This window comes from Bombina bombina, chromosome 8 (genome assembly GCF_027579735.1).
Source record: "Bombina bombina isolate aBomBom1 chromosome 8, aBomBom1.pri, whole genome shotgun sequence".
In the NCBI taxonomy this organism is placed as follows: Eukaryota; Metazoa; Chordata; class Amphibia; order Anura; family Bombinatoridae; genus Bombina; species Bombina bombina.
The window spans coordinates 224,173,454-224,192,978 of NC_069506.1; the positions used below are offsets into that span (position 1 = coordinate 224,173,454).

General features: G+C 36.3%; 1 protein-coding gene across 2 annotated transcripts in view; it reads left to right on the forward strand.

Annotated features, from left to right (window-relative positions):
- Positions 1-19,525, forward strand: part of LOC128638958 (guanylate-binding protein 1) — a 124,211-nt gene that overhangs the window by 36,212 nt on the left and 68,474 nt on the right. For both annotated transcript variants that reach the window (XM_053691099.1, XM_053691100.1), the window contains exons 4-5: positions 3,473-3,582; positions 8,383-8,582. In XM_053691099.1, coding sequence (XP_053547074.1) covers positions 3,473-3,582; positions 8,383-8,582 — 310 coding nt within the window. The remainder of the gene's footprint in view (positions 1-3,472; positions 3,583-8,382; positions 8,583-19,525) is intronic.

Genomic DNA, 19,525 nt, shown 5'->3' on the forward strand with positions numbered 1-19,525 from the left:
GGCCGCTTTTAAACTTAGACAAGAATAATTTTTGACAAAATGTATTTCTATTTTTTTTTACCAGCGCCTTTTCCATTTTTGTCTGATCTGAAAATAAGATTGTGACTAGATGTTTCCATGGATAGGACTTATAATATCTTCCTATACTGGATTTTAACCTCTTAAGGACATATGACGGAATTTTTCCGTCATAAAACAATTGAGCAAACTGAAAGCTGTGTCCTTAAAGGGTTAAAGGTAGATGAAACCAAATTTGTTTCTGTCATAATTCAGATAGATACAGTTTCAAACAAATTTCGAATTTACTTCTATTATCTAATTTGCTTCATTCTCTTGTTGTATTTTGTTGAAGAAACAGTAATCGACTACTGGGTGCTAACTGAATGCTAATGACAAGATCAGCCACCAATCAGCAGCTTCTGAGCCTACATATGTATATTTTTCAACAAAGTATGCAACAAAAACAAAATAATTAGATAGTAGAAATAAATTGGAAAATTGTTTAAAATTGCACGCTCTATCTGAATCATGAAAGACACAATGGCCTCTATTTATCAAGCCGTCAACTTACCTGCATTCGACGGCCCCAATACGCTCGCCTAAATTCGCCTAACATCGCCACTGCGGACCTGAATACGCTCTCCAAAATTATCAAGAAAGCTGTCAAAAAGCCGCGCACCAAGTATAGGGCAATGAGCAGCGGACTGTTGATAACAGTCATCGATCTCGCTGCTCTTCGGCTTTTTTACAGCTTTCTTGCTACCCTGTCACTAAGCACCCACACTATACTAGACTGTTTAACCCCCTAAACTGCCGCTCCCAGAGCCCCCCGCAACTAAATAAAGTTATTAACCCCTAAACCGCCACTCCCGGAGCCCACCGCCACCTACATAAAGTTAATAACCCCTAAACTGCCGCTCCCAGAGCCCACCGCCACCTACATTATACATATTAACCCCTAATCTGCCGCCCCCTATACCGCCACCACCTACATAAAGTTATTAACCCCTATCCTGCCGCTCCCGGAACCCACCGCAACTAAATAAAATGTTTAACCCCTAAACCGCTGCTCCCAGAGCCCACTGCCACCTACATTATATATATTAACCCCTATCCTGCCCCCCCATACACCGCCTCTACTATATTACATTTATTAACCCCTAATATGCTCCCCCTACACCGCCGCCACTATATTGGGTGGGTTTTAGAGTAGGGTTGGGTGTGTGGGTGGTGGGTTTTAATGTTGGGGGGGTTGTATTTCTTTTTTTACAGGTTAAAGAGCTGATTACTTTGGGGCAATGCCCCACAAAAAAGCCCTTTTAAGGGCTATTTGTAATTGAGTATAGGGAAGGGATTTTTATTATTTTGGGGGGCTTTTTTATTTTATTAGGGGGCTTAGATTAGGTGTAATTAGTTTAAAACTCTTGTAATTATGTTTTTTATTTTCTGTAATTTAGTGGGGGGGTTTTTTGTACTTTAGTTAATTTTATTTATTGTATTTAATTGTAGGTAATTGTAGTTAATTAATTTAATTTATTTAATTGTAGTGTAGTGTTAGGTGTAATTTAGTTGCGGCGGGGTCTGGGAGCGGCGGTTTAGGGGTTAATAAGTATTATGTAGGTGGCGGCGGTGTAGGGGGGGCAGATTAGGGGTGTTTAGACTCGGGGTACATGTTAGGGTGTTAGGTGTAGACATTTCCCATAGAAATCAATGGGATATCGGGCAGCAGCGAACATGAGATTTCGCTGCTGTCAGACTCCCATTGATTCCTATGGGATCCGCCGCCTCCAGGAACGGCGGATTGAAAAGCAGGTACGTTGGGCCGGAATAGTGGTGAGCGTACCTGCTAGGAATTTGATAACTACCAAAAGTAGTCAGATTGTGCCGAACTTGCGTTCGGAACATCTGTAGTGACGTAAGCAACGATCTGTGTCGGACTGAGTATGTTACATCACTATATTCTACTTTTGCCGGTCTGTAGGGCTTGATAAATAATGTTAATCAGGCTATTTGTGGTTGACGGCTTGATAAATGGAGGCCATAGGGGCCTATCTATCAAGCTCCGAAAGGAGTCTTCAGACTTGCCAGAAACAAAAGTTATGTAGCAGCACTCACAAAGACGGCTGCTCCATAACCCTGTCCGCCTGCTCAGAGCAACAATTCAACCCGATCGAGTACCCCCTGCTGGCGGCCCATTGGCCGTGAGTCTGCAGGGGGCTCTTGTGAGCTGCTGGTGCAATGTTAAATGCGGAGAGCGTATTTCTCTCCGCATTCAGCAATGTCTTGCGGACCTGATCCGCACTGTCGGATCAGGTCCGCAAAACATTTCTTAAATAGGCCTCAAAGTGGGTTTTATGTCCCTTTAGCACTTACTGAAACTTTAAAGTGAGAACCTGCAGCCTTGCAACATTGTATCTGTCTAGGAAACCCTCAAATGAGATTGCTCTCAGATACCGGATGCATGCTAAATCCAGACATGATCACAAGAGTTTGCTTAAAGTGCACCTACATTATTTAAACCTATAAACTTAAACACACCTTTGTGAACATGAGTTCAATAATGTAGGCACAAGCACTTTGAAATGCATATAGCTATAGAAAAATGTTGCTCAGTCTGCCCATCATGACGTAACAGATGCAATCAGATGGTTTAGTAGTGGCACAGATGAAAAAGGATAACAACAGGTTCCTATGAAAGTCGTGGTTCCGAAGTCCCATTTTAAAACCTGTTTATGAAAATGTCAGTACTGTTAGTGACAAACATTTTAGGAAACAAATCACCAATAGATTGTGAATGACCCCATAATTTGCTTGTTGTTAGCTTGTGTCTTTAGTATCTTCTACAGTGCATTCAAAATGTTATATTCTCTCCCTTAAAGGGATACTAAATGTAAATCTTAGCATCCAGCCCATTTTAGGTTCAGCACCATGGATAGTGCTTGCCTATTGGTCACTGACATTTAGCCACCAATAAGCAAGCATAACCCAGGTTCTCAACCAAAAATGGGTATGCTCCTATGCATCACATTCCTGCTTTTTAAATAAAGATATCAAGAGAAAGAAGACAAATTGATAATAGGAGTAAATTAGAAAGTTACTTAAAATGACATGCTCTCTCTGAATAATGAAAGAAAAAATGTGGGTTTAGTGTCCCTTTAAGCAATACATGTCCTTCTCACTTACAGATCCCTATTTGTCAAAGCTAGATTAAATGAATGAAAGAAGTTTATGAATAATAACATTTTAACATTTAGAAATGTGTCCATGTATTTGACATTGTCCATTTGTATGGTATCATATGATCACCAGAGCATTATCTGTAACATCTTATTGGCTGTGTATGAGACCATGTACAGTATATATATTCATTGAACTTTCATTTTCATATACATTCAATGGACTTTTTTTATATGTTGCTATTCAGAAAACTAACATAAATAATAATAATGTTTTTAAATCAAATCTTTCACAGGGAGATCGGAAGAATGACACCCATATTTTCTCTCTGGCTGTTCTTTTGAGCAGCACTTTGGTGTACAACAGTATGGGGACCATCGATAATTTTGCAGTGGAAAATCTTCAGTATCCTTTAAAATAATACAAATTTAAGAATTAAGAGTAGCCTTAAAGGGATATTGAATAGTATGTGATTGTAATATAAAACGTTTAATTATATAGGTTAAAAACCTTTGTAACCTACTTTCATTGTTTATTTTGTCTCTTTTTCCTAAAATTAACTCATAGTATTGTTTTTTTTTTTTAATTCCATGGAGTTTCTATAAACTTAAGTTTTAGGCTTATCTTACTGTCCTGCTGCTAACAATTAGGAACAGATATAAAATAGGCAATAAAACCAACTAATACAAACAAGGTTGTTTAGAATTTCACGCAGCCATGTTTACACAAATGCTTCTTTTTTGCCTGGTTTATATATCTTTCCCTAATTGTTCTTTACAGAAGACAGAGATAAATAGAATATTATTTAAAGGGATACTAACCCCTCATTTTTTTCTTTCATGATTCAGATAGAGCATGCAATTTTAAACAACTTTCTAATTTACTCCTATTATCATTTTTTCTTTGTTCTCATGTTATCTTGATTTGAAAAAGCAGTAATAAAAGGTTTGGAGCCAACCCATTTTTTAGTTCAGCACCTTGGTAGAGCTTCTGATTGGTTTGCTACATTTAGCCACAAATCAGCAAGTGCTACTCATGTGCTGAACAAAAAATGGTCTGGCTCTAAAGCTTACAGTACTGCTTTTTCAAATCAAGATAGCAAGAGAACAAAGAAAAATTGATAATAGGAGTAAATTAGAAAGGTGCTTAAAATCTCATGCTCTATCTGAATCATGAAATAAAAAAATTGGGTTTAGTATCCCTTTAAAACATGGCAGCACCCATTACTTTATAGACTATAGAGTGCTTTATAGAGACTAAGGCCTCTAGTTATCAAGGGCTGGCGGACCTGATCCGACACTGCGGATCAGGTCCGCCAGACCTCGCTGAATACGGAGAGCAATACGCTCGCCGTATTCAGCATTGCACCAGCAGCTCACAAGAGCTGCTGGTGCAACGCCGCCCCCTGCAGACTCACGGCCAATTGGCCGCCAGCAGGGGGGTGTCAATCAACCCGATTGTACTCGATCGGGTTGATTTCCGGCGATGACTGTCGCAGTGACCGCTGCTTCATAACTGCTGTTTCTGGCGAGTCTGAAGACTCGCCAGAAACAGAGACCATCAAGCTCCTTACGGAGCTTGATAACTAGAGGCCTAATAGGCCGAATTATCAAAGGTCTTGCGGGCCTGATCCGACAGTGCTGATCAGGTCCGCAAGACCTTGCTGAATGCGGAGAGCAATACGCTTTCCGTATTCAGCATTGCACCAGCAGCTCACAAGAGCTGCTGGTGCAACGCCACCCCCTGCAGACTCGCGGCCAATCGGCCGCCAGCAGGAAGGTGTCAATCACAGAGCAGACGGACAGGGTTATGGAGCAGCGGTCTTTAGACCGCTGCTTCATAACTGCGGTTTCTGGCGAGTCTGAAGACTCGCCAGAAACACGGGCCCACAAGCTCCATACGGAGCTTGATAAATGGGCTTCTAGACGTTTACACTTATATCATCAATATTTAAACAACTAATGTAATAGTAAAAAATACAGCTACATATTATTCTAAGGGTAATCTTTTCTTTGAATACATTATTATGAGTAGCATGTATTTACTGTTTAATATCCCTTTAAAGAGTTTTAAGATGTAAAAAATAGACAACCCACTTTATTGGTCAGACGTATCTTCAATGGCAACAGGTGGAAATGCTGTTGTTTCACAGCACCAGGTAGCTGGATATAATTGCTGAGTGGCCCCACCGCCAATAAACTCTTACCAAAGTACTGCAAATGTATACACACAGCAACTATGGAAAGGATAAGGGTGGGAATGATATGAACACATTTGGCAACTTAACTCTCTCTCAAATGCTTTAATAAATAACCTATAATGCAAAAAGAAACAAATTCATATCAATAGACAAATTAAGAGAAAGAGGAAAGATTCTGTGTATAATGAATTTATGTCTAAATAAGTTTGGTCACTTCTACATGGATAACAAATGCAATTCTGAAAAATGGAGGATATCCATTGCAGGTGAACTCTGCAGGAATACTAAACTCAGAGCAAGGGCAATAGGAATCATTTTGGCAAACAAAAGACCAATAAAGCAAAATAGCTCAAAAGAGGAGTACAAGGTGCATTATCAATAGTCCAGGTAAAACAGATGCAGTACAGTCCAGCTCAGACAGATACAGTACAGAGACACTAAGGGCTAGATTTATACGCGCCCCTGTATGCCTCAGCTCGCCTGTGGCGGGGCGAAATTACCCGCAGGTAATTAACATTGCACATGAGTGCAATTTTGCGCTTGCGTGCAATCCCGCACCTGCCCGCGCACAGCCAATCACGCTCGGGCAGGAGCTGTCAATCTCCTCGGTTGGAGTCGACCGAGGAGATTTAATTTCGCCACAATAGAGGTGGCGAAGATGTTAGGGAAGCAGCGGTCTGGTGACCGCTGCTTGATAAATCACAGCGAGCAAGTTCTTGTGAGAACTTGCTGCCGCAGGGGCTTGATAAATGTAGCCCTAAGCAGCTGCAGAGTAAAACACTCGGCACAGTCATCAGGAAAACAAAGCAAAAGCTGAACTCTCATAAAGGTGAAGAAACTTTATTAACAAGCAATGTTTCTGGGACCCTTTGTCAAGCTAAAATTACAATGTGCACATTACACTGATATACCTTAATCAAAAAACCTTAATCTCAAGGGGGCAGGGTCAATGATCATTACACTCATATACATTTTTAACCCATTGTAACCCAAATTGGTCTAAGAATTAAGCCTTTGGGGCACATTTATTAAGCAGTGTATGCTGCAGTTTCCGCACGAGCCTTCAAGCTCACCAGAAAAATAAGTTAAGAAGCAGCGGTCATAATAACGCTGCTCCTTAACTCATCTGCCACCTCTGAGGTGTCGGACAGCAATCATCCCGATCATATACGATTGGAATGGTTGACACCCCCTGCTAGTGGCCCATTGGCCGCGAATGTGCAAGGGAAGGCATTGCACAAGCATTTCACTAGAAATTCTTGTGCAATGAAAAATGCAGACAGCATATGTCCGCCCGCACAATGATAAATTTACCCCCATGAATAAAAGCAACCTAATAAATTAGCAGTTATTTTAGAGAACGCCTATTCTCATGATATGTTAGCTTTAAATTAAGGGATTGAAGTCAAATTCCCTTTTCAGCCCTTTAGGATGCATTGTATCCAGCATCAAATTTCAGCTTCCTTTAAACGTAGATCTTTTTGTCTGTCACCTCCTCTCACTTTTTTGTTTGCCATATCTAATATTATAAATCTTAATTGTAGTATGTGCCAATTTCTACTTAGGATCCCCTGTATATCTTTACTAAGGGTGTTAAATGAACTGACAATAGTCATTACTGTTCCTCTTTTACTCTGAGAGTATTGTAGATTACATCTAATTTCTTGTAGCTCCTCTTTTCCATAGCCTCTCTGCTCAAATGTTTTCTGCATTTCACTGAGACTTCATTCTGCACACAGTCATAATATTAATCACAGATAAGAATCAACCAAGTTAAAACACAACTAGGTATTAAAGGGACAAGAAACCCAAAACATTTCTGTCATGATTCAGTTAGAGCATACAATTTTAAACAACTCTCCAGTTTCATTCTATTATCAATTTTACATCATTCTCTTGGTATCCTTTATTAAAGAATACTCAATTTAGTTATTGTCCATAGAATAGACAATGTAGACAGGAGTTAAAAATCCAGTTTTATAACACATGATCATAGGAAATTATTGATTATAAATAGGGACACACCTTTCTATAGCCTTAACACAAAGCTTTTCTTTTAGAGCAGTATATTGCTTAATTTGTCTTCTTTTGCACAGAGATGCCCTCCCAAGTTATTCCGGGCAAGTACTTCCTTATAAAGAAAAGGTTGATGTTTCAGTGTATAGAATTATGCATCCTGTCTAAAAAAGCTTTTTTGACATAATCTGTATTTTTATTTGCTAGTTACATTTAAACACTATTGTAGTAAAACTTCAGTTAGTGTCCCACAAAAAATTGTTATTGTTATGTGTTTACGTAAAAAAAAAAGTTTTGAAATAGCAGACGTAAGCAATCCTCTTTCAAATGTCTTGGATGTCTGTGGCTAGTAAGTGGGCTGAGATCAAGGGGTTTATACAGCCTCGGCCCATTCAGCTCCCTTGCCTGCCTGTCACATGCTTATCCTGCCCCCTCTATGATATCACTATGCACGATTATGTTGGACACTCCCACGTAGATATGGGAGTTTCCCCCTTATTACTACCACTGATCGGGTCGATCTGATGCCGATATATATATATATATATATATATATATATATATATATATATATATATATATATATATATAATTGTACTCCAAAGCATGAACTACATATACAAAAAGGTCAACTAGGGGTGTGTGAGAATATATATTATAGCAATCACAATGAACAAATGACTTTAATTTGACATTGAAGAAGGGGAGCTTTCCCTTTGATCAGCATGATATAAAACAAGAAATATACAAACACACATCTATTATAAAATTTGGATTTCATGGCTGCATGGTATGGAAAACTTCCATCTGTGCCAAACTAAATTTTAGTTGCAACTTGTAGTAGCCAGCAAGGGTAAGTGGGGGGCACCCACAGATGTTTTGGGAACTCTAAACCAAGTGCAGAAAGCCCTGTTCTGTCCCAAGTACAGAAACGTATTTTACTCAGCACTACAGTAACTCATTCTTATTTTCCTGAACATCCAATACAGATTTGTTACAGAGCTTGCTGACGTCATTAAAGTAAAATCCAAAGCAGATGATGATGATGAAGAGGAGGATGATTCTGACCTGATTCAGTTCTTCCCTAACTTTGTGTGGGTGGTGAGAGACATGACTTTGAAGCTAGAGATTGATAATTGTGAAGTGACAGCTGATCAGTATTTGGAGAAGGCACTTGAGTTAAGAAAGGGTAATGGAAATGTTTTTCACTGTAGTAACTGTATATTTAACTTCTAGGTAAAAAAGTATCAATTTTACATTTTTAAAACACTGACACGGTTCCTTCATTTGGAATATAAATTCCAGGGTAAAATTAAGGCTACATTTCTTTAAGAATGTGCATTTAGTAAAAAATCTACAATACCTTAAAGTTAAAAACATCTCTGTAGTACTGTAATAAATTGACATACCTTTGAAAATATTCAGAATAATGTAAAACCTTTTTTCCTACTATTGTTTTTCAATAGTCAAACTCTCCTGGCCCCATGTGCAGTTGGAGGGGCCAATCAGAGCTTGCTATTGGAGTAGACAAGGCTACTGATTGACATTTATTAGAGAAACTTGCATTGTTTTGCAGTAAATTATCTTACAATTTCTGCTTAGGCCAGTTAGGTACACATACTGTATGTGACAGGGTTAAGCTTGTTAAAGTGAAAGTAAATTTAGCATAGTTAAAACTCATTAACTCATTATCCCCATCTATATAAACATAATCGTCATAATTTTTTTTATTAAAATTTATTATCTGCCTTTTTTTACTAACGTTTTTATGGAAGCGTTTTCATCCTGACTCCTCCCATCCTATACTTCCTTGCTTTGTCAGTCTTTACGTATAGAGCGGTCCCACCCGCTCTATACGTATCATATATGCGCGTTCACAATGAGCCCTAACAATTGCGCATGCGCGATTTAAGGATTCTATCCGCAATGCGCATGTGATTGTCAATACTGCTGGGCTCCAATGCGCATGCGTCTCCCTCACTTTGCAACATAGTAATGAATGAATCACGATATTGTATTCATTCATTACTATGCTATTTGCCAACGAAACAAGAAGTAAAGAAGCAGCAGCGTTTTTTGAACCTGAAGAATCGTAATCGGACATCAAATATATATACATATTGTAAGTACTGATTAATACAAATTAATATCAACACAATCTATATTATTTAAAATCATTTTAATTATTGGATTGAATGCAAAAGCAAATTACAAATAGAATAATCAAAGTTTGTCAAATCGTTCTGCTTATTCTTCAAAGCTCTCTTTTTTTTATCTTAGTAAGTCCATACATATACTAAATATTATATTTTCTGCTATGCAATATAAATAAAAATATATTAATATTCGTTTATGATCATTTAGAAAACGTTATAGATAAATAATATTGAACTAGTAATTTGGTTCAAATACTGAAACACTAATATATATAATTATTGATCAAAATTGTTATCAGAAATTATCTATATATTATTTTTCAATATTTTTTTTATTTTGAAATAGCAGATATGCAAGTTCATATGATTTATAATCAATAAATACTAATGTTTGACAAGTAGTGAAACATATAATATCAAAGTTTCTAGATAAAATATATATTTATTTTTTATTTTTTCTGATATATCACAATCAATTTTTATTTGATTTCTGGTATCTGTAAATATTAATTTATAGCATTTATTGAAAGATCTATAAATAAGTGTTTTGATTCAATATATAAGCAAAATATATTCCTGCATGTGTTTCAATCGATGTTATATAGATTGTTAGCAGCTCTGCACCTGAAATATCCATGAAATAGCTGTCAACTATATTTCTTCTAGTTGCTCTCTCACAAGATATGACTAACACATCATATGTTTTTCTATTTTAAACTCTTTCAATATTCCTCTTATGTATTTGATAAATATTTTATTATTTCATTATTCTTTACTCCTATTTACTACAAATATATTGCAGCTTGTGTTTATATTAAAGTCAGATATTGTTATCTTCTCTGCACAATAAATCTCCATGAAATAGCTTTCAAGTATAGATGCTAATTTTGCTCTCTCACAAACGATGCATAACACAGCATATTTTTTTAGATTTTAATGTTTTAAAGTATTCATGGTAGCTATTAACTAAATATTTTAAACTCCAATTAATTCTTTACTGTTACTTAGAACAAATATATATTCAACCTTGGCTTTACATTGCAGTTTGAGATTATCTGCTCTGGAACATAAATCTACATGAAATAGCTTTCAAGTATACTTGATTAATTTGTTCTCTCTCTATCTGTGGCTAACAATGCATATGTTTTTACATTTAAAAGTCTTTAACTATTCATGTTATCTATTTTCTAACTTTTCTTTACTCTTATCTACAACAGCTATATTCAAGTTTGCGTTTATATTACACTTAGAGATTGTTATCTGCTCTGCAACATAAATTTCCATGAAATAGCTGTTAAGTACACTTGATAAATTTGCTCTCTCACTATCTATGGCTAACACAGGTTTTTTTTTCAAATGTAAAGTATTTAAATATTCTTGTTTTCTATATTCTAAATATTTTACTCTACACTTAAAGGGACAGTCTACAATAGAATTGTTAATGTTTAAAAAAAATATATATTCCCTTTATTACCCATTCTCCATTTTTGCACAACCAACAAAGTTATATGTATATACTTTTTAGCTCTGTGATACCTTGTATCTAATATCCTTCTTCCAGCCCCAATCAGTCACATGACTGTGACTGATTATTTTCTATTATCTTGCATTTTGCATTGTAATATGCTAAATCTTCAACAACTCCCTGTGCCTGAACACAGTGTTATCTATATATGGCACACTTGTACTGTCAGTCTCTTTGTGTTGAAAAATAATTTAAAAGGCATTTGATTATAGGCAGCCTTCAATAGCTTAGAAATTAGCATCTGATTCTGCCTAGGTTTAGTTTCAACTAAGAATACCAAGAGAGAACAGCAAATTTGATGCTAAAAGTAAATTATGAAATTTAATTTTGACTAGACTGTCCCTTTAATTCTTTAATCTTATTTACAACAAATATATTCATCTTGTCTTTACATTGCACTTAGTGATTTGTATCTGCTCTGCAACATAAATCTACATGAAATAGCTGTCAACTATACTTGATCAATTTTGTCTCTCATTATCTATGGATAACAAAGGATATGTTTTTACATTTTAAAGTCTTTCAATATTCTTGTTATATAATTTCAAAATATTATCATTAAAGGGCCATAATACCCAAATGTTTAAACACTTGAAAGTGATGCAGCATAGCTGTAAAAAGCTGATTAGAAAATATCACCTGAACATCTCTATGTAAAAAAGAAAGATATTTTACCTCAAAAGTTCCTCAGTAGCCACCTCCCATTGTAAAGGATTTCTAAGCAGCATTTTAGTGTGTTTGTCCTGGGACATCTGAAGGGACTAGCATTGTGCACTCTCATATTATTTCACCAATCAGGTAAAGGAAGCTTACTATGAAATCTCATGAAAGTTAAGTCAAATCTCATGAGATCACAGTAAGAGTTCATGACCTCAGCACTGCTGATGCTGATTGGCTGCTGTTCATTTCTTCATTTTTTTTATTTTTTTTACCTGCAGCTGGGAGGAGCTGCGTATAACTTTTTACACAGAACTTACTCTGCTGAGCTGAGGAGATTGTGAGGTAAAATATCTTCCTCTTTTACATAGAGATGCTCAGGTGATATTTTCCTGTCAGCTTTTTACAGTTATACTGCATCAGTTTCAAGTGATTTAGCATATGAGTATTATGTCCCTTTAACACTAAATTCTTTATCCTTATCTACAACAGCTATATTCAATCTTGTTTTCAAAATGCACTAAGAGTTTGTAATCAGCTCTGCCCCATAAATCTCAAGGAAATAGCTGTCAACTATACTTCATCAATTTTCTCTCTCACTATCTAAAAATTAGGGCAGTGATAATATATGTGCAATAAAAGGAAAACCTATCAGTGTGACTGCTGATGGGCAATGTGACAGCCCTGGTTTTTCAGCCAAAAATTGCACCTATACTATGATGGATGACAAGAGCAAACAAATTCTAGACATTCAGATTGTGCAAGTTTCTGAAGCAACATCGTCAGTTGCCATGGAGGCAAAAGCTTTCCGTCGATCAATCAATACACTAATGGCTTCAGGAGTGTTGGCCATTGTAGACGCTACAGACCGACACGTAAGCATAAAGAAAATACTTAGAGAGGAATATAGTAATATCAATCATCAGTATGATATATGGCACTATGCCAAAAGCCTAAAAAAAATGCTTACCATTAGTAGAAAAAAAACATGTTCTACTCTATTACCTTGGGTCTCTGCCATTTCAAACCATCTCTGGATATCTAGCATGCTCTGTAAATGCGATGTGGATATAATGTCTAAACATTGGAAATCTTGTTTGTACCACATGCTAAACATTCATTTATGGACTGAGAATGGCGAAGAAAAAAGATGCCAACATGAAGATTTGAACGATGACCAGGAAAGAGAATGGCTCAGTCAACAGTCTGAAGCCTTTCATGAACTGCAGAAGATTGTTTGCAATGAACAGATGGCTAAAGATCTTCCTCATCTCAAGCTATTCTGTCATACAGGTAGACTTGAGGTATTTCACAGTTTGGTACTAAAATACTGGCCCAAAAGAATACACTTCAGAATGGACGCAATGGAGGCAAGAACAAAATTAGTTGCACTTGCAAACAATTTCAACTCTAATCGAGTGCAGGCTAAGATCAAATGCCCAACAGAAAAAAGTGGTGCTTTTGGAGAAGCAAAATTTACAACATACTTCCCAAAAAGTAAAAAAAAAATGGAAGCTAAGACCTGTTTACGAAGACATGGACATGTCACATGTTTACAAAATGATGACTGATGTCTTAAACTTGGCTGAGGGAACAATTAGTCATACTTGGGAGTCGAAGAATGTCATCTTACCTCCAAATATCGCTTCTACCCCAAGTCCAAGTAAAAAAGAATTGATTGAGAAGCATATTTCTCGATTTTCAAAAAAAATATGAAAATTATGTATTTTCTTCCCAAATTTTTTTTTTGGGGAAAATAGCTTTATAATATTTTTGTTCAGATTTTTAATTAGTAAATACAATTGTAGAAATATATTTACCAACAAAATATATGTATAGTTTATATATATTTTAAATATATGTTAATTTATCAATATATATATATATATATATATATATATATATATATATATATATATATATATATATATATATAATTTAAGTTTTTAGAATTGAAAATGTTAAACTTTTAATTTTACACTTTTTAATCATGTTATTCAAATTTTATTATTCAACCTTTCCAGTTTTTTTTAATTTATTTAATTTTTTTTTATTTTTTTTATTTTTATTGAGGCAATCCAAACAGACACATAACAATTACAAATTGAAGGGCAACATCACAAGTACACTAATGCAAGAGACCTTGGTTACATAGTTCAAAACATCAATGAGCAGGGAATCACATCTCGCCTAGCCGGTTCCAAATATTAACCTTCAACATTGCACCTCATTTTATTGTTGTATCTGCATAGTGTCATCAATGTAACAGAGATCCACCCAAGGGATCTGAAAATTAGGGTATAGATGAAGACACATCATTAATACAGTAATATCATGTGGTGAGTTAAGAAAACTGCATACTCAAACTGAACCCACTTAAGCATCTTTAAAAGATATTAGACGTTACATAATATAACACAGTGATATGAATGGAATATAAGCAACATAAGAATACAAGTTGGTCCGATGTGTGTGAAAGTAACAACAGTTTCAGTCTAAGTCACATAAAGAAGATCAGTAAGCAATCTTATGTTAACTCATCTTCAGGTTAATCTTTAAATAAAATAAAGGTATCTTAGATCCTCTAACTTCTAAGCATCTTAACAAAGAATCTATCACATACATTAAATATATACATGAACTGATATGTATACAAAAGTTACAAGAATGGACAGTTTGCAGACTTTAGAACACAAAATAATAATCAAAATAGAACTTTCAATAATAAGATCCAAAGAGCCATTCATACACACATGTAGATACAATCCAAAGCAAAGGCCCTACGGATAGGACAGAGACTACATAACTCTGTCAAATAGGAAGTATGGAGGATAAGCTGTTTATCCCTTACCACACAGTGAGGGGGGGGGGGGATTCAGGGCTGGTGATGAAGTCCTCTTCCTTAGATAAGCTATGCAACCTAAAGTATATTTGGTATAAAAGCACTCCTCAACCCAACATATATTATCAGAAGGGGACTACCATAATTTTAGAGTGAGTGACAATGTTAACTTATTATCTAATATAGGGTACTGTAGTGAGGGCAATGTCCACTGAGTTTACTACTAAGGAGATAAGGATAAAACAATAGAAATGCCTGGCAGGTGTACTTTAACAATCAGAAGAAGTAGCATACTATATGAATCCAGGTAAACCCTAGCAGTTCCCATAGTTAAATTCTTACGCGGCTACTTTTAAGCACACACAGTTACATTTATAGTGTTGAAAAGGGATGACGCAGATTAATACAACTAATCATGGGAAGAGCTAGCCATACACTCTATGAGCTATGTGACAGGCAAACTAAGTGTGAAAAAGCTTAATGAGCAATCATATGAAATGAGGAGCAATTAGTGATACCAAGTTTCTGAGTTTCGCTAAACACTTAGGAATCTTTCCGCCAGAGATAGACATCAAGAAGACAGTATGTACATTTGAATGGCGCTTTTCAACAATTAGACATAACACTAGTCACCTAGCAACAGGGCTACAGCATAACTAGAAATTGAAGTCTTAATCAGCCAAAAACCCCTTTCAAGACCTCTTAGCTCAGAGCAAGTTTTGAAGCTATTCTCAGCATATGAAACTGACTGTATCTAAAATGCACATCTCAGAGCAGTCACACAGTAAACATAGAAGAAACAGAAAAAGTATACCATACACTGTGCCAAAAGATAAATCAAGTACACATGCTTACAAAGCGACCATATTATGAGCCCATCCAAATAAGAGTATTTATATTTGTGCACTCAGGGACAAGGAAAAAGGATAACAATCAGAAGCATATAAATATGTAGTGAGCAGGAGTATGGGCTCTACAAATAACAGAGGAATGCGCTAATTGATATATGGGAGCATGGGGCAGCCCTCAACTGGAAATCCGACGGTATGTCTTCATGAGTACAGTGGGTATTAATCCAAAGTAGGTAGGGCACCTCCAAGCAGGAGAAACATAACATTATAGTCTCTCACAGTCTCAATAAACAGCTCAAATGCCCATAAATCCTGCCTGTAGCATATGATTAACCTGTTTGCATGCGGGCAAAACCAACAGCCTCCAAGCGGGGCCAAATAGCCCAGAGATCCCATGGGGAGTATAGGCATAAAGTCCGGTGCATCTGAGGACTTCCCAGTAGAATTGCCGTGTAAGGCCCGCAGAGTTAATGACAGAGAGAATCGTGCTTGATAGCGCGTGAGCACTGTAGTGTTCCACAGCACCTGCCTCCATGTGCGAGTGGCCATACTTTATTTCTTCCCACATGTGCAAGCCGCTTGCGGTGGCAGAGGGAGAGTGAAGGTCCATCTTGAGGGTCGTTCCCACTGATGTCAGTAATGAGGAGTGCGACTGGAGATCTGCAGGCGCTGCAGTACACTGTGACTCCCGTACTCCTCTATACTCCTCCGCGGCGGTATCGTGGTGGGTTCGCGCCACTTGAATTGTGACAATAAAAGCATCTAGTCTCTTGCACAGCCTCTTCCCATGCTCTTCCAGCAAATCTCTAATACCCGTGTACAATACTTGGGTCTCCATGTCGGTCAACATACACAATCCCCCAAAATGGCGCCTCAGTATGTGGCAGGTAGCTCCGCTACAGTTTTTCAGCTTAGCATTGTAGACACAGCCACCAAATTGTAATCAGCATGTCTCAGGCGTCTTCCTATGTTAATACTCGTTTGTGTTCAGGGTTCTTATTCTCAGTAGGGCTATTTTGAAAACTGCATACCCGGAGCTCCCAGATTATGCGACCATCTTGGTTGCTGGGTTACTCCGCCCCCATCAAGTTTTTACAATTTATATATTTAAGTTACCTTAAAGATTATATAAAAAAAAAAATTAATTTACAGTACACAATAGATTTCTCTTTTTTATAAAGTAATGCGTTTGCATGATAAAGGGTATAGAGATATAGAGAGGGGAGAGAGGGGGTGTGTGAGAGAGAGAGAGAGAGAGAGAGAGAGAGAGAGAGAGAGAGGGGGAGATAGAAATGAGGGGAGAGAAAGAGTGAGAGAGAGAGGAAGTTAGAGAGAAGAAAGAGATAGAGAGGGGTTGGAGAGAGAGAGGGATGGAGAGAAATAGAGAGGAAGGTAAAGAGATAGAAGGAGAGAGAGAGGAGGAAACACAGAGGGGGGAGAGAGATAGAGAGGAGGGTAGAAAGAGAGATGGAAACAGAGTGGGTGGGAGAGAGAGAGAGAGAGAGAGAGGGTGAGAGATAGAAGGAGAGAGAGAGGAGGAAAAAGAAAGAGGGGGTGGAAAGAGAGAGAGAGAGAGAGAGAAAGGGGGAGAGATATAGAGAGGTGGGGTGAAAAAGAAAGAAAGAATGAGAGAGAGAGAGAGAGAGCGAGAGAGAGAGAGATTAGAGAGAGAGAGATCAGAGACAGAGTGTGAGAGAGAGACTGAGAGAGGCAGAGAAATAGAGAGAGAGAGAGAGAGATAGTGTGAGAGTGGGGGGGAGAGAGAAAGAGAGATGGTGTGAGAGTGGGGGGGGTGAGAGAGAGCAGGGGAGAGAGAGAAGGGGGGAGAGAGAGTTGAGTATATAGTGAGGTGTGAAGAGAGAGAGAGAGGGATGGGGTAGAAAGAGTGGTGCTGGAGAGAGAGGGTGTTTAGAAAGAGGGGTTGGGGATAGAGAGGGTGGGGAGAGAGAGTGTAAAAGAGAGGGAGATAGAGTGGGGGAGAGAGAGCAAAAGAGAGGGGTGAAAGAGAGAGAGAGCAAAAGAGAGAGGGGGAAAGAGAGCAAGAGAAAAAAAGAGAGGGGAGAAAGATATAGAGCAAGGGGGTGGTACCGCTGTACTGCAAAAAATGACCCGTGTGAACGTGCTTTAGGACTTGTTTTACATAATGCTATGTTTACTTCAATGGGTATTATTCATAGCAAAGAAGCATTGCAATATTTCAATATGATAATATAAAACAATAATTTTTGATATAATTAAATTATAAAAAAACATTATACTGACATGCACAATATACTTATTTTTTTATACATAACTTTAATTTAAATATACTTGGAATTAAATTATATTCAATTATTGTAAGTACTGAAAAACCATGAAAAAAAACAAATTTTTAAAAATAATAAATTGTTTATTAATATATTAACAATAACTTAAAAAAAATAAAAAATAAAAATATATATATATATATATATATATATATATATATATTAATATGTGTGCAAACATTTAAATAAAGCTGTGCCTATTAAAATATATCTTAACAAAAATATTTAAATAAAGAAACTATAAATTAAAATAGATAAAATTTACTCAAGGATCATATCCATTGCTGGTCCATCATCATCACCATAGTGGAAACCAATATAGATATTATCTGGTGCTGGAAAAGAATGACGTATCTTTTTAACCACACACAATGGTATAGGTTTCCTTTCTTTAGGTCCAAGAAAATCATGTATCCAGGTGGTGTACGCTCTGTAGGCCAGTTTGTGAAAACTTCTATATTAATATAAAATAAAAAAAGAAATACAGATTAAAATAAATGTATTTTCAATTTGTATGTATTGTCATGAAGTATCTTGTTCATAAAAAGTTACAATATGCCAACAATAAAAATAAATATTAAATAAATATTAAATAAATAAATATTAAATAAATATTTGTGTATGTTTGAAAGTTAATTTTTAAAAAAAAACTAAATAAAAATATGATTATTATGTTTGTAATCTATCAGTAAATAGATGTCTATAAAAAAAAAAATATATATATATATTTTTTAACAGATAGATAATAGTTAAAGGGACAGTACACTGTAAAATTGTTTTTCCATAAATGTATTTTAAATGACTTGTTATATCAACTGCAGAGTATAAAATATTTGAGAAATTGCATTTTCGGGTTTATTTGTGTATCTGAAGTAGCTGGTTTTGTGCTTTGAAACCACAGCCTATTACAATGGGTTGAGCTTCAGGTAATATCAGATCTCATTGTGTTATCACTTTCATGTACACAGACTTGCTTCCTTATCTTATATTTGTCTGGAACACCAAAGCTCAATACATAGAGAGAACAATGGAAAATTATCATTTTATTACTTAACTATCATACCCCCACTGAGGGTGTAATCTCTTCTGCTGGCTGTTTACTTAGGCTTGTCAATAGCATATACGTCAGTATCAAAACTTTCAGTATAGGTTGGGAAACCACAAGCTAAATCAGCTATTTCAAATGCTGAAATATGAGTAAAGGAGCTACTTGTAATCAATTTAATACACTCTAGCAGGTTAAAAGGATCATTGGGAATAATTTAAAGGGGAGAAAGTTTTTGGGTGAACTGTCCCTTTAAATCATTCAATTACCTTCAGTCAATTCTGTTCCACCAGCAAAACGCATTGGTCCATAACTGTTATTAAATTTAGCCATTCTGAAAAGATGGTCTCTATTAATAACATCTAGCATATATTCAGCTTCGCATATGCAAAATGCACCATCAGGTATATGGAATGTTACTTTTCTAGATTCCATGCAGCAAATACTCTCAACTACACTGGGCATTAAAACACAGTTGCCACAATTACACCAAGACAAATTAGATAGTCTTTCTACATCTTCACTTTCTTCATAAAAATACTCTGGATTTGGTTTTGATCTTTGAGAGTCCCTGAGTATTTCTTCGGGATTTCTTATTGGATCCCACAAATGTGTCTGTGACACATCGAATAACAGTGGTTGTGAATTTCTTTCCTCCATAAATTGTTGCATCTGTCAATAAATAAAATTAATAAATAGTACTGAGATTTTAATTTAAATAATAGTAATGTATAGACTACATATCACATT